The following is a 14,290-nucleotide window of genomic DNA, read 5'->3' as shown; positions in this document are numbered from 1 at the left end:
TAGCAACACAAAGGTGTTGATTGTAATATTCATTTAATTCGAAAGTAGGGGAAAATGAACGGTATATAAACTTGGGTATTATTTTAGTGTGATATGTTGATATTTATGAAAATTTTGCTAGAAATCAACGATTATTCAATTTGTAAAGGATGGTTATGGACTTATGGCCCTGTTTGTCAAATAGAGTTTAGAGTTTAGTTGTTAGAGTTTAGAGTTTGCTGTTAGAGTTTTAACTTTTTGTTCAGCAAATTTGACTTTTTGTTGATATACAAACCTATTCATTATCATTTCTTATTTTCATATTAAAACTATGTAAACATGAAATAAATGGTTTTTAGATTTTAAAGTAGAAATAAACATAAAAATTCTACAAAATTTATTCTCAAGGTACACATATGACTTTTAGAGAATTTTAAAGATAAAAAACTAGAAACTCATAACCATACCAAACGGGGTTTAATTTAGAGGGAGAGGTGGTGACTTAGAGAGTTAGAGTAGCACCATCTTGAATTATAAGACTTGAGCTAGGATTCGAATTTTTATGGTAGCAATAGGTTGGAGAATTTCTCTTGTCATGACTGATTGGTTTGTGAATTAATTATCTATAAAACTTGTTTTTAGTCGTTCGAGTTATTACCATTTCATGTTAAAAAATATCATCTAATGTTTCATAACCTATTGGTTAGAACTTTCGTAAATTAACCTTGAATTTAGTTGATCGAATCTTATATGGAACGTGATGACATGAAATAAAACAACTAAAGAGAGAGTGTCATGTGGTGCGTAAATTTGTTTAGAAACGCTTTATGGGAGTTGATCAACCGTTGTCAACAAAAAATCAAAACCGAAAACAAAGAGAGTCAAAAGTCAAAACCCCCAAATTGAAAACCTAGGGTTTTAGAGCTTCAAAATCAACAACAATGGCGGAAGCAACCTGCAGAGTTCTTCGAGACGGAGCATTAGAAGGAGAGTTAGCTCCAGCTCTCACAATCAAAGACTCCATTCTCTCTCCTCTAGCCTCCCATGTCTTCGATTACGTCGTTTCTCAGCTTTCTTCCTTCATTTTGGCGGGAAAATCACAATCCAGGTTACACTCTAAAACGATGATGCCGTATCATCTAATTGCAGCAAAATTTTATGCCGTTTTTTAGTTTTTCTTGCGCTAATGTTGTGCTTAATTTGTTCGCAGAGGCATAGTGATCGTGGCATTTTCTCGAAGCCCGTCGTATTATGTTGATTTGCTGAAGAATGGAGGATTCGATGGTGTTTCGTTGGATAAATGGTATATATTCATTTCCGTTATTTTTGTTTAATTTTGAAGTTATTTTCTCTTTTTCAATGTGTGAAATTATTATTGTTGATTAAAAGGTACAAATGTTGTGGTCTTGTGGAAAAATGGAAGTGGAGATTTTTACACTTTTTCACTTAATGTTGGATGTGAATTTTTATGACTTGCTTAGTTTCCATAATTCTTCACATTGATTTGTTGAAGAGTGTAGGCATTTGCTGCTCTGGGTATAGGCGGCTTGGCATGTTTGTTTCTGTCAGTTATAATTGAAGTTATTGTTATATGTTGGTTTAAATGGGTGAAATTATGGATGATTTCGTTTTTTCGAAGAAAATCTGAAATAATATACTCCTTCAGTCCAAATATAATGGTTGTATATACTAAATTTTAAGACTTTCAGAGAAGGTTGTTATGTTTTTTTAAGATAATAATGGTTTGTACTCGGATTTTACGAGATACCCCTACTTGAGTGATGAGGAGATCCTGACAGTGGTTTAGCTGTCTTAGAAGGTTCTTTTATTAAAATCATGTTATATCCTTATGTATGAGGGAATGAGAATTTGAGACTTGTGGGATTATTTCCAACGGAGGGAGTGTTTCATAATATGTCCACCTATTCCGATGTGCAAATTTTATAATTGTTGCGTTTAATTTTCTCTTTTATTGATTTACATTAGAAGCTAAACAAACGAACCATAATAAGATAAGCAAATTGTGGCTCTGATGTGTTATCATAATGGGAAGTTCAATTGTAGGGTCCGGATACTAGATTGTTATACCGATCCTCTTGGTTGGAAGCATAGGCTTAAGGAAAGTGGGAAGATTGGCAGCTCTCCAGATTCATCTTCTTGGATAACAGTTTTCAGGGATGTGAGGAATTTGGAGAAATTACTTTCTGGCATACTTGAACTGGGAAAAGGTATAGCTTCATTTACTGCCCATCAATGCTGAGATTGGACACTGTACTTGCTAATTGTTCATTAACAAGTGAATAATAGAGATTTCTGTCTAATTGTTGGCATTATTTTAAGCTAATGAGAACCAATTCATTTTGTATTTGATTATGGGTAATCTTTCATCTAGATTATGCGCAATCTTTCATCTCTTTTATCGAAAGTAATTTCTATGCTAAATCACTAAATGCAAAAAGAGTTGATTATATATGATGGCTGTCATGGTTTTGTCGAGCTTCTTCTTTTGTAAAATTTATTTAATCTCATATGAATTGGGCAAGTGATTTAACTACCAATACTGGCTTGCTTAAATTACCCAGCAGTAAATAAAATGAAGGCTGTCTTGTAAGTTGTAACTTCCGCTTAGTATGTTTGTGCTATTCCTGTTTTCTTTGGTCAGAGTCAACTCTGAGCTTCCTGAATACTTTTTTGTATCACAGGAATTGTTGGACAAGGGAAGGATCGATTCTGCATAGCAATAGACTCGGTAATACCTTGTTCCTCTTTAAATCCAAAATTTTAAGAAAGGAAAAAACATTATAAATTGGATATTTGTGTTGTATAGGATTGGCGTACTATATGATACGTGCTTATTGAAGGAATCTTTGTTTCTTTGTTGGGGTGAGGGGTGGCGGGGCAGTTTTAGGGAAGTCGAATATTTTAAGGCCACTGCGGTGACTAGTGAAGCATGACTGCATGATTATAGAATTAGTGCTTCTTTGGTTGAATTGAGAAAACATGAGAAGTGGAAAGTCATGGAAAGTGGAAAATTGTAGAATTGTTTGGTTGACATAAACATAGGAAGTGCCACTTCATGGCAAGCCACACAGAAAGTGGAATTTCCCATATTCAACCAGACAACCTTTTATGCTTCCCATGAAGTAAAATATTTTTGGTACGGGAACTTCCTAAGAAGTTACAATTCAAACATTTACTCAAACGACCACTAAGAGCTGCTAACAATATATTATTTTTACAAGCTGAACCCAACGCGGACCTCTAGATTCTGAACATCAGCATCTCAAAGGACACATTGTTGGAGACACTGGTTGAATTACCTTGCCTGCAAAACATGTACCAAATACATTTATATAGAGATGAAAGTTTCCTTCGCTGCTGTTTATGCTGTAGATGCTTTCTTGAAATTGCATGCATTTGTTAAACAATTATCGCAAAGTAACTATGCACATTTCTTTGAGGATGATGAATGATGTGAAACTGTATCATGGAACACAAGGTGGCAGATATATCATCCTGCATAAATCATATACTTGTATTTCGATCAATTTTATTTGAAAAGTATCTTCGAATTATCTTTTTCTTTCTTATAGTAACGTAATTTTTTCCAGGTAACCGAGTTACTTAGAGATGTCCCTTTGTCATCTGTAGCTGGTCTTCTAAGTAATATTCGTTGCCATGGTATGTAATTCCGTTTAATATGAATTATTTGCTTTCTTTTATGATGTTTGAGATGTTAAGACAAAAACATTTTAGTAAACATCTTCTTTTATGTGTTATAAAATCATATCTCAATGTATATTTCATGATATCTATTCATAGATCATGTCTTGGCTGGCTGACCAAATTCTTTAAAGAAGTCAATTTTAGCTTGTGTAGTAAGCAACTGGAAAATGTTTGATCGTTGATTTATTTATAATGCTTTGATTTTTCATTTTTATGGCCATAGACTAATTTTCTTTTTGCATAATCTATAATTTCTACTTGATCTAGTAGATGATATTGTATTCCCTTGTTACAACAGGTGCTTTTGTCCTTGTTTTCCCTTGATGAGCTGCATGATGGACTAAAACACCGTTAAAAGGTGGCTATATCTTGGCTTGAAATAGCATGTCGCCTAAATCGTTTCTTGTTTGTCTTTGGATGTGGAAGACTTGGCTAATCTAAGCAAACATACTTATGTTATATGAAACCGGAGAATGGAGATCTTTGAACTTGGTCTACTTCTGCAAAATTTGGCTTATAAATATTTGTTTGCGTTTTGGTAATATATGACACTTTCCATAATATATTTCGTATTCATAAAGGCACATTATTTTCCATGATTTGCCCATAAGATTTCTCATCCATGCCTTTATATAGCATCAAGCAGTGCAGTGAAGAGAACAGTTAGCTGCCTTAGGTGTGAGACTTATTGTCCATTTTTCTTATTGTTGATCGTCTAAAGTTTCTATAACTTTGAAGAGGGTAATCGTTGTTCTTTTTTTTGCTCAACACATGATAACTGCTGGCGTTTCCCTCTTTGCAGTCACTGATTTATCAATGCTAAATGACCTCTTGTTGTCATTTCTGTGATGCAGAACAAGTTTCCTGTGCCTTTTGGCTGTTGCATTCAGATATTCATGATTTGAGTGTAATTGCTGCTCTTGAGTATATGTGCTCTATCGTGGCTAGTGTGGAAGGTATAACTCAATTGAAAAGTGGACAACAAGGCCTTTTTTTGCTTGAGCAGAATCTTAGAAAAGCGAAGTTGAGGGTGCGCCTCAAGCGAAGAAATGGAAGAGTTAGATTGATGGTATTTCCTTGTTAAGATGTATCTATGCTTCACCATACAGGAATTAGTGGTCCAGATATCCTTTTCTAACACCTTTTGTACTTTTCAGTCTGAAGAATTTTATGTTAAGCAATCAGGAATTTCGTTTACATCAATTTCTTCTTCTGAGGAGTCAATGGCACAGACACTAGTGCCGAAGGTTAGTAATTTCAAAACTACTTTGTTTTCCTGGGCAAAATTAACAAAGCCTATGTGCTAATGTGCTTGTTGGTTGACATTAAAAAAAAAATTGGGAAGTTGAAAATTGTAGAGTTGTTTAGTTGACGAATAACACTAGAAGTGCTACGTCTCTTATACGTCTGACAAATTTGAGAAAGTTGCTTTCTTAGGTTCTTTCTTGGTTGACATTCAAAACCATGGGAAGTAGAAATTTCTAGGAAGCGGAAGGATGTGGAGTTGTTTGGGTGGCAAAAACATAGAAATTACATTCCTAGGAAGTTCTACTTCCCACAAAATAGAAAAAGTTACCATGATCAACCAAACAAAATTTGACAATTCCTAAGAAATGCAATTACATGGGGAAAATAAATTACCTAGGAGATAGGTTTATCGATGTTCAACCGAATGACCACTTACCAATCAACTTTATTCATTTCCTAGGACATGGAACTAAATGAGAAAAACAACCTCTCTTGTTTCATTTTATCTTTCTGCAGGTGCAATTTAATTTACAGTTGTCAGAAAAAGAGCAAATTGATCGTTCGAAAGTAGTTCTTCCTTTTGAACACCAAGGTACTGATGCATCCATATGAAGATAGTTTTGAAAGAATTTGAGCTTTTATGGCAACACCCAAGTTAATATTCATCATGGTGCTTCTCTTAGGCTTTCAATAATTTATTTTTTTTTGGTTATTTCTTTAGAATCAGACAGAGCTAAGCAAATCTATGATGGTCGGCAATCTTTTATGGACGGGCAAAATGGGATAGAAACTGAAGCTTCACAATCAACTGAGAAAGCTTCTATAGGTGAGATAGTGTACATTCGTGATTCGGACGATGAGAGGCCAGATTCTGATGAGGACCCTGATGATGACTTGGATATATAGCCTTGATTTATATGAGACTGTGATTTACAGAAAAATTGATTTTTTCGAAGTATATCAAATTTCACCAGATTGCTTAGTTGAAGTAATGAGTTTTACAATGAAATGGATGTATCACTACTAAATAGCAGTCCTTAAGGTTTTCCATATACCTTTAGGAAGGAACCAAAGAGCTTTTGCTCGATCATATGCCAAACCAACCCTTCTTTGAGGTTGTCAGCAACTTATCATGGCATCCGTCGAATCAAGTGGGAGCTCAATTGTCACCTATCAAACATGAGTTTTGAGACTTGGGTTCGATTCTCATCTCCTAAGTTTGGGTATTGTGGGTTCACTTATAGAAAATCTCCCACGTACCAATAAGCTAAGTTTCATAGAAAATTCATGACACATTTTTTTTCCTTTTCTTCTCGTTTCAAGATGGCAAGTTTGCCTAAATCATCATTTCGAATGACTTCGTTGTGTATTTCACATTCATGGCACTTTATTGGTTATTTTCAAATTTCTAAGACAATTCACTTGACAAAAACATAATAACACTAGAGTTGATCAACTCCAGTTCGGCCTGGCCAGTTTTTTGGGCAGAATTTTTCGGCCCACGAACGGACCCAATCCGATTTTTTTTTGCTTTGGGCAAGCTAAAAATGACTTTCTAGTCTATTTTTAGGCCTGGATCGATTTTGACATGGAAAGTCCGCTCATTTTTGTCCCAAAATAGCGGGCTTTGAGAACAAAAATTTGACCCGAATTTTGGCACAACCAGACCAATGAGCATTTTTAGGCCCGGTTCGGCCCGGCCCATGATCACCTCTAGATAACACCATCATCTCATCATAAAATCTCAAATATTTCTATTTAATGGGCAAATATATTGATACATGTTCTCAGTCCAGTAATCTTAAACAATGGGTTCATTCTGTCTAAATTTACAAGCCACCTTTCGTACGAAGATAGCATAAATTACTGCAAAAGAATGAAGGAATTCTGTTCATCTCTGATGTCAACCAAAACTAAAAAATCAATAACAGTATGCCATCATGAGGAACCTGCAAAATTAAGGGTAATTATTCATTAACAATACAAAATTCTGTGAACAATTTGTTCTTTTCAACTTGTCCAAAAGAAATTTCCATCCGTAAATAATTAGTTTTCAAGTGTAAAAGTTGGTTGAAACTAGAAAAAATTAGCAACTACATGTCACCAAAACAACAAGAAATGAGCAAAATTCAGTTTTGATCACTAAAAATTAGTTTTAAGCAAGCATCATCCTCTAAAAACAATGGCAATGGATTACTAACGATAAACATTATGCGAACATATTGTTCTCTCAAACTTGTAAAAAGTTAGTTTAATTCTGTACACAAGTTTTGAACTGTAAAAATCAGTTGTAATCGGTACAAATAGCCCAATGAATCAGCAAAAACCAATTTGAATCAGTAAAAACAGTTCTAAGCGAGTTGTGATCAGTTCAGCCAAGTTATATTCAGTTGAAGAGATGTAATTCATCATATTCCCGTACTCCCTGATTATTGTATGGAGCTTTTAGACTCGTATTGTAATAGGCTATTTGCCATGACTATTTAATCTAATGTTACCGCTTGTTCACCAAAAAAAAATTATTCAGTTGAAGAGCATTGAACTCAAAATTCTGTGCGAAAGAAAGAACGTGCTTTAAGAAATAATCTGATTTAGATGATGAAATGCACCTTAGGAAGTATATTCAAAGATGTTTGTCACTCATGACTGAATGACAAGGCCCAAGTACATGGCTCCACAGAGAAATGTGAAAGATATAACTCCCCTGCAAGGAAATTTTCAAATTAGAGGAGTAAAAAATGGAGTAAAGAACTCGAGAAGAAACAAAACAAAAGAGTTAGCTCACCAAATGAACCCCCAAGCAACCCCATTGCATGGGCAAGGGCAAACCTCGGCGAATTTCTCAGCATCACTGGAGTTAACTCTTCGAGATATTAAATCATCATATATATCTGCATAATAACAGCAGAGTCAGAATTTCAAATTAACAGGCTCTTGATATCCGTTAGCTCAGTAAGACAAGACGGCATTGGTTGTCGCGGTATAAAATTACTAAGACCACCCGGAACTCATGAGAGCTTATGAACTTGTAGAGAAGGACAGTCGATAGAAGCAATCATCCGGGGAACCTTCCTTCACAGTCGGTGTCCCATATTCTTATTAATAAGAATGAAAGAAAAAGAAAGGATGAAGTAAATGTACCATAAACTGAGAACAGACTGTTCATCACCCCTGCAAAATAGAACATACTCTTCAGGGTAAATGCAAAAGCTCTCTGGAGAAATAATAAAATAGTGCCAACCAACGTGCATGAATTATCGAAGGGAAAGATGGGATCGTAAGCACATACCAATAAAAAGAATGACATAACGAAGGATCCGCACTTCAGTTTTTTCTTGCAAGATCCATATTACAGCAAGAAAAACAATAAATCCTGCATTGTCACCATTCAATGTTATGTAAGTTGGTACAACTAGTACTCAATTTGTTCCTTTTTTTTGCCGAGTTGCTTTATCACAGTTTTCAAACCCTAACCATTAATGTTTACAATTGCATATTTGTAAAATTGTGAAACTTAAATTTTATATAAACAAAACACACATTGAAACAAATTTAAGAAGATCCCATATGAATTTGTTTTTTCTTATATATTGTGAATTTATGTTCAAAATTTGGCTTTGTGATCGATACATTTCATTCAAGAAGAACATACATATAGGAACGGAAGTAGCAAGTAGAGAGGGAGGATAAGGAGAAGTGCGTAGAGGTACTCACCGATGCAAAGTCCTCGAAGTGTCCACTGTTTGTTACCAAGCAAATTTAAGAATGTCAGTAGTCAGTACTGGAGTATAAATGGCAGAAAAGGATGGTATTTAAAAGTAGAAAAGTGTTTGTTACATTTTGTGCAATGAATAGCACGACAAGCAAAGCTACCCCAAGACAGCCAGCAGCAATCCTCGCTGTAAGAAGATTTGTGGAGGCAAGTACCAAAAGCATTCCCCAGAATGAAGAGCCAAGATCTAAGTGTGTAAAAAGCGTTAAACATATTAGTGCTCCAGGGATTGAAGTGTGGTATAAAATGGAATCCCCACAGATTGATTATCGGAAAAATAAGTAAGATACATGACAATATATATTAAGGATTAGACAAAAAATTACATCCAGCAGGTAAGATCAGCCAATATGCACCACCGCGTGTTTTTGTCAAACCTCCCTCATTTCCATGAACCTCAATTCCCTCCACCTAGATACCAGCACAGAACCAGTAAACCTTAATCATTAATCATACAACGAGCCACTGAAAGGTACCTTTGATAGATATATTTTAACGTATACTTACTCTGATGACATGGAACTGTAATCGAGAAATTAAATGAAAGCAACACATCTTGAAGCAAAAATTGATCAAATGTGGCTCAAAATTCAGTCAGAATACTAAGCTCTGTTAATATCACGACTGGAAGCTTAAAACATAAACGCTAAGCTCAAAGACAGGTGCAGAATCAAGTGGGTTTGGAAATGTGATGGTCCACAACAGAGATAATTGCATTGCATATTCCATAGTTACATACCGTAAGTCCGCTACCACCACTGGCTCAAAATCTCTAATGAGGCACACATCCGTACCTATAAAACCACATAGAGTCTCTTGTACTTGAGCCTTTACCCCTACAGAATTCCCAAAAAGGATGCTTCTATTGGAACCTTGGTCAGATGGTAATTAACTAACCTACTACTTCACCAGACTAAGGCTTAAAGTTAAACCGAAGACATCCTTGACCTTATGCATTAGTTGATGAAAAATGTAATACTTGTTCATGCACAGATTTATATCTCTAGTTATATTTGTAATGTACCAATATCTCCTAAATTACTAGCATTTCCACTTAGTTTCTCTCCTTAACCAACCTATTTCTTGAGATGCATACTGTTTGGTCCCTTGTTTCGTCAATTATTCTAAAGATTTAATATGCCTTAGTAGTTGCGCCTGATGCATGTGTTAACTTCACACTGTCTACTTGTGCTAGGAGATTTCTATATGATATTTATATATGCAGGTAAGCTAAAGTCATACTCCTCATGAAGCTTCCTGTAGACGTCTTTGAATAACTACTTGAGAATTAGCACACTACTATTCTCGACTAGCTTGTTTTATGTTAATTCTGAATCTTCTTCTGCCAAAAACCTGTCTGCAACATGTCTTCAAACTGGTGAGAACCTGTTTATGGTGTTTGATGATGTAGTGTATAACACCAGTAGAGTATTAGCTAGCACGTCTATTCCCTCTGAGAGCCAACGGTTCACTTATTTTTAGCTGGTGAAGGGATTATACCTCATGCCATGTTATTCTTAAGTTACAACCGTACAAGAGATTTATCTTTCTATGACTTGGGCCTTTGTGTTATGATTATAATTGGCTAATTTAATCATTAATTTAAAATCATCACGAGAAAGTTCTTTTCACCCCCCCTCCCTTCGACTTACACTAAACCAAGATGACATGTGAGGAGGCATCAGTGGTGTTCACTAGGAGCCCCTCTTGATTGAGGCCTTAACAAAACTAATCAAGAAAAGTTGCAAAAAAGAGAGCAAGAAGCATCTTACCGAACCACATGTAAGTATACACGCTATAGCATGACTGACTTCATGGAGAAAGACGGTAATGAGCTTGAAAGGTGTCAGCAAAAATGTCCTCCATAGCTGTCAATCAAAGAAAAAATTGTCACTAAGCTAATTGCATTTAAGCAAGTCGCAAGTATGCAACTAATCTGCCAAGTATAATTGAATGATCACACATATCTCAACAAATAACTACTCCATAGGATACAAAACATTTAAGCAGTTAAACTACCTTATAAAGAAAATCTCCAAGTAGTTCAACAACTCAACTAGTTCAATAGTAGCAAAACAAGATCTGTTCTTCAGAAATAACTACATAATTAACCCTAGTGGTGCACTATACAATCATTAACTTTAATACCCATGCCCAAATTCCACACTTAGCCTTCTAACCACGGACACATTTTTTCGCCTATGTACAACATATATGCAATGTTGGCATCACTATTAGCTATTGAGTTCATTTGGACAACCTAGACAGCCAGAAAATCAATAGAAACCCTAATATAGGGCACCAAAACTTAAATGGTTAAGCCAAATAATAAACTATGAAAATATCCCATAATACTAACATGGTTTTTCATTGAAGTTTGTATCTAACACCATGGTATCATACCATCAATCACCCAAATTTTCTATTAGGATCAATAATATGGGCATTTTCTAGACTCATACTCCACATTTCTAACAATTTAAAATTCTACTTGAACAAACTTAGGTAACCAACTAGATATCTACAAATCATGTATATTCCTCAAAATTCAAATTGAAAGTGCATATATTGATCAAAATAACTATGATCTTACTTAAATTAAAAGTGGGTATTTTCAAAAATTGGAATTTTGGCAACCAATAACAAAGAGAACAATCAAACTAACATAGCAACTATACATTATAGATAAAACCCATGATTCAAAGTTGCATAAAAATCCACAATAGAAAGAGATCATAAAGAAAGTTCTCCAACTTTAGTATAAAAATAAATTGCATAGAGAGCATAAAAAAAAAAAGGTAGCAAGAAAAAAGGGGCAAAAATTATACCGCAAGAATAACAACTGTGAAGATGGCAATGGTGATAATGAAAAGTCTTTGATCATGATTACAACACCCTTTCAGCTCCCAATTTGGATTCATCTTTCTTTCTCTAAAAACTTCAAATTTTTCCCCTCAAAAACAAAAAAACTTCAAATTTTTTGCAAGAATGAAGAAAAAGGTTTAAACTTTGCTTCTTTTTTTTATCTCCTCTTTATCTTTTTCTTCTTTCTTTCTGTTTGGTGGAATGGTGGGTCGTGGGTATTTGGAAGGAAGAAGTCAAACCCAGAATAACCCAATTAAGTTTGAGTATTCTGAGTTTTTGAATTTGAATTTTACTTGTCTTTTTTTTTTTCTGGTAATCTGGAAGAAACAAACAAGGACAGTGGTTGGATAAATTTTGCAACTTATTAGAGTTTTTATTTGTTTATTGTGTTTTTTTAGTGAAATTTGTTCTTTTTTTATTGTTGATGTCTGTTTCACTGCCTAAAACCTTATTTGACCAAATGAAAACCGCGTCAAGGTACCAATTTCTTAGGAAGGCTAGCCTGGTCCTAGTTTGAAGTTGTTTGAATTTTTTGTTTGTACAACTAATTTGTTCATGATAAAAAATATTAATTATGCCGTTCTGTTTGAGATGTTTATAAGTGATTTTAAGATTTATGAATTATTCTCGATATGTATGTTTTGAGAGGTGATATAGAGCATCTAGCGAGATTTGATCTCATGACCTTTAAGTCATGAAGCCAAATCTTAAACGGAACTTTGATTGGTTTTGTGACTTAAACACTTAACTACCATAAGATTACAGATAGATTAGTTGTCTTTTTAACAAGAAAGACAAAAATATAAATACATTCATATAGGTTAGGCGGTTGATAATTAATAAGGAGTTCTAACCATGAAATTGACGATTCGCTTCTCATCACTTTCAATTGTGGGGCATTGTGGTGGTTTTCAAAGGAAAATGAATTACCAAGTAAAAATATTGGTTAAGGTTACATTCCTTTTTGAGCTTTGCCCATGTAATCCTCCTTGGGATTAATATAAAATTGCTCATATCATTGCCAAACTTCAACCATTTTTTATACGATATCTATCATTTGTTGTATTTTTTTAAAAAAAATCGTGAGTAGAACACTTGGGTCAACCCGAATTCTTATCATCATTTGTTATATATGCAATACATATAGTTTTATATACAACATTTGACATTTATTATACAACACTACTATCTTTGAAAAACAACATGAAGGTGATCATCGAGCGGGTCGGGGTGGGCTTCTTGGCCCAAAAAAGTTGTCCTTTTCGGGCCAAAGCCTCGGTCTGGGCGGGACTAAGTCGTGGGCCGAAATCTCGCACCATAACTCGCAAAATTCGGCCGGGCAAAGTGAGCTTTTCGGCCCATTTTCGAGTCGAACAAAAATTTAGACTGGTTTTACCTATTTAAGTTGTCTGTTGTCCAGGAATTTTTGCCCAAAAAATCGAACCGGAATGGGCCCGCTCGCGGGCAGAAAAATCGTGCCCAAAATCTGCTCATTTTCAAGTCCAATTCATATTAATCACCTCTAAAACAACATAAAAGTTTTACTTTCTTTTTATCTCTTTTTTTAAAAGTTGAGTCTATCCCATGACAACCCTCCCTTTTTCCACACTCCCTATCAGTCTATCACAGTACATGAGAATCAAACTGCTATTGCCCTATTAGGATTCTAGGAGCGAGTTGAGAGGATTTACCACTCTCATATGTCCTTATTCTCGGTTACATTAAAATTATTTAGTTCTTGTCAAACTTTGAAATTTTCAATTGCCCTATCTCTATCAATGCAGAATTATCATAAGAAATGCCATCGAGAGTCTCATCTTCTAAAAAACAAAGAGTTTGCAAGAAAAGCATTCTAACTAAGATTCAATAAGCAAAGAGATTTTTTTTTTAAAAAAAAGAGAGATCTTGTAAAACAAGTCAACAAGAGTGGAGGAGTCGGGAGAACCGGATAGGCCTCTTTTATCTTCAAGCCACGCTCGTGGAACATATTTGGTTCAAGTCACGGGATGGCAACAAACTTATTATTCTTATTGAGTGTTTGGTTCAAACTCTGAAATAGAAAGAGAATGTTAACCATCACCACAAACGGCGGAACAGATGGATTTTGTTACTTGAGGTGAGGGAAGGTAACAAACTTAACTAGAAAGTCCATTACCACATGTAACAGTAATAGTTTGAGGTTTGAGAAGGAGTTAAACCAAACAAGAAGAAAGATAGTATATAGATATTTGATTCTTTCCTATATTCCAAAAATGTTAAACCAAATATGCTATTAGTAACTCTCTGAAACCAAAGCTATCCTTAGCTTAGCTTATGGCGACTTTCATTTAGGCTCCGTTTGGTAGGGCGTAAAACGTTTTCCCGAAAAACTATTTTCCTGTATTTTCAGTTTTACATTGTTTGGTTGGCAAAAGAGTGTAAAACCATTTTCCCTTGGGGTAAAATTACTCTCCCAATGATGGAAAACCATTTTCCTTTCAAAATGAAGGGAAAACTATTTTCCTTATCTCTCTTGTACACTCCTCTCACTACCTCCTTACTTTCCCTTTCATTTTTCTTTCATTTCACAATTTTTCTTACATCGAACCAAACAACGGAAAACTAATTTTGGAATTGTGTTTTCCATTGTAAATTGTTTTCCATGAAAATCATTTTACACTGAAAATATTTTACGCCCTACCAAACGGAGCCTTAATTCAC

General features: G+C 34.8%; 2 protein-coding genes across 2 annotated transcripts; one reads left to right on the top strand and one right to left on the bottom strand.

The window, feature by feature from the left end:
- The first annotated feature begins 813 nt into the window (after nt 1-813).
- On the top strand, nt 814-6,145 carry LOC104906178 (elongator complex protein 5). Its single transcript, XM_010694899.4, has 9 exons — nt 814-1,087; nt 1,190-1,282; nt 2,044-2,207; nt 2,682-2,728; nt 3,591-3,660; nt 4,560-4,774; nt 4,863-4,952; nt 5,470-5,545; nt 5,675-6,145. The coding sequence occupies exons 1-9, from the start codon at nt 921-923 to the stop codon at nt 5,857-5,859; spliced, it is 1,107 nt and encodes a 368-aa protein (XP_010693201.2). The 5' UTR covers nt 814-920; the 3' UTR covers nt 5,860-6,145.
- Nucleotides 6,146-6,684: 539 nt separating this feature from the next.
- On the bottom strand, nt 6,685-12,193 carry LOC104906184 (uncharacterized). Its single transcript, XM_010694904.4, has 10 exons — nt 11,554-12,193; nt 10,498-10,593; nt 9,052-9,136; nt 8,791-8,912; nt 8,668-8,692; nt 8,243-8,326; nt 8,095-8,124; nt 7,739-7,844; nt 7,563-7,657; nt 6,685-6,902 (listed from the first exon to the last, which is right to left on the bottom strand). Exons 1-9 carry the CDS (start codon nt 11,644-11,646, stop codon nt 7,594-7,596), a joined length of 705 nt encoding a protein of 234 aa, XP_010693206.2. The 5' UTR covers nt 11,647-12,193; the 3' UTR covers nt 6,685-6,902; nt 7,563-7,593.
- Nucleotides 12,194-14,290: the final 2,097 nt, after the last annotated feature.

The sequence above is a fragment of the Beta vulgaris genome, chromosome 2, assembly GCF_026745355.1.
Source record: "Beta vulgaris subsp. vulgaris cultivar EL10 chromosome 2, EL10.2, whole genome shotgun sequence".
NCBI classification, from domain to species: Eukaryota; Viridiplantae; Streptophyta; class Magnoliopsida; order Caryophyllales; family Amaranthaceae; genus Beta; species Beta vulgaris.
The sequence above is the reverse complement of the archived record's forward strand: the minus strand, read 5'-3'. Positions and strand labels throughout refer to the sequence as shown.

Excerpts from the sequence above, each read along its gene's own strand:
- LOC104906178 (XM_010694899.4), top strand. The coding sequence starts at position 921 with ATGGCGGAAGCAACCTGCAGAGTTCTTCGAGACGGAGCATTAGAAGGA. Across the intron at positions 2,729-3,590 it reads TCTGCATAGCAATAGACTCG|GTAACCGAGTTACTTAGAGA; the intron begins GTAATACCTTGT and ends AATTTTTTCCAG. Across the intron at positions 4,953-5,469 it reads CACAGACACTAGTGCCGAAG|GTGCAATTTAATTTACAGTT; the intron begins GTTAGTAATTTC and ends ATCTTTCTGCAG.
- LOC104906184 (XM_010694904.4), bottom strand. The coding sequence starts at position 11,646 with ATGAATCCAAATTGGGAGCTGAAAGGGTGTTGTAATCATGATCAAAGA. Across the intron at positions 10,594-11,553 it reads TCACAGTTGTTATTCTTGCG|CTATGGAGGACATTTTTGCT; the intron begins GTATAATTTTTG and ends TTTGATTGACAG. Across the intron at positions 7,658-7,738 it reads GTTGCTTGGGGGTTCATTTG|GGGAGTTATATCTTTCACAT; the intron begins GTGAGCTAACTC and ends ATTTCCTTGCAG.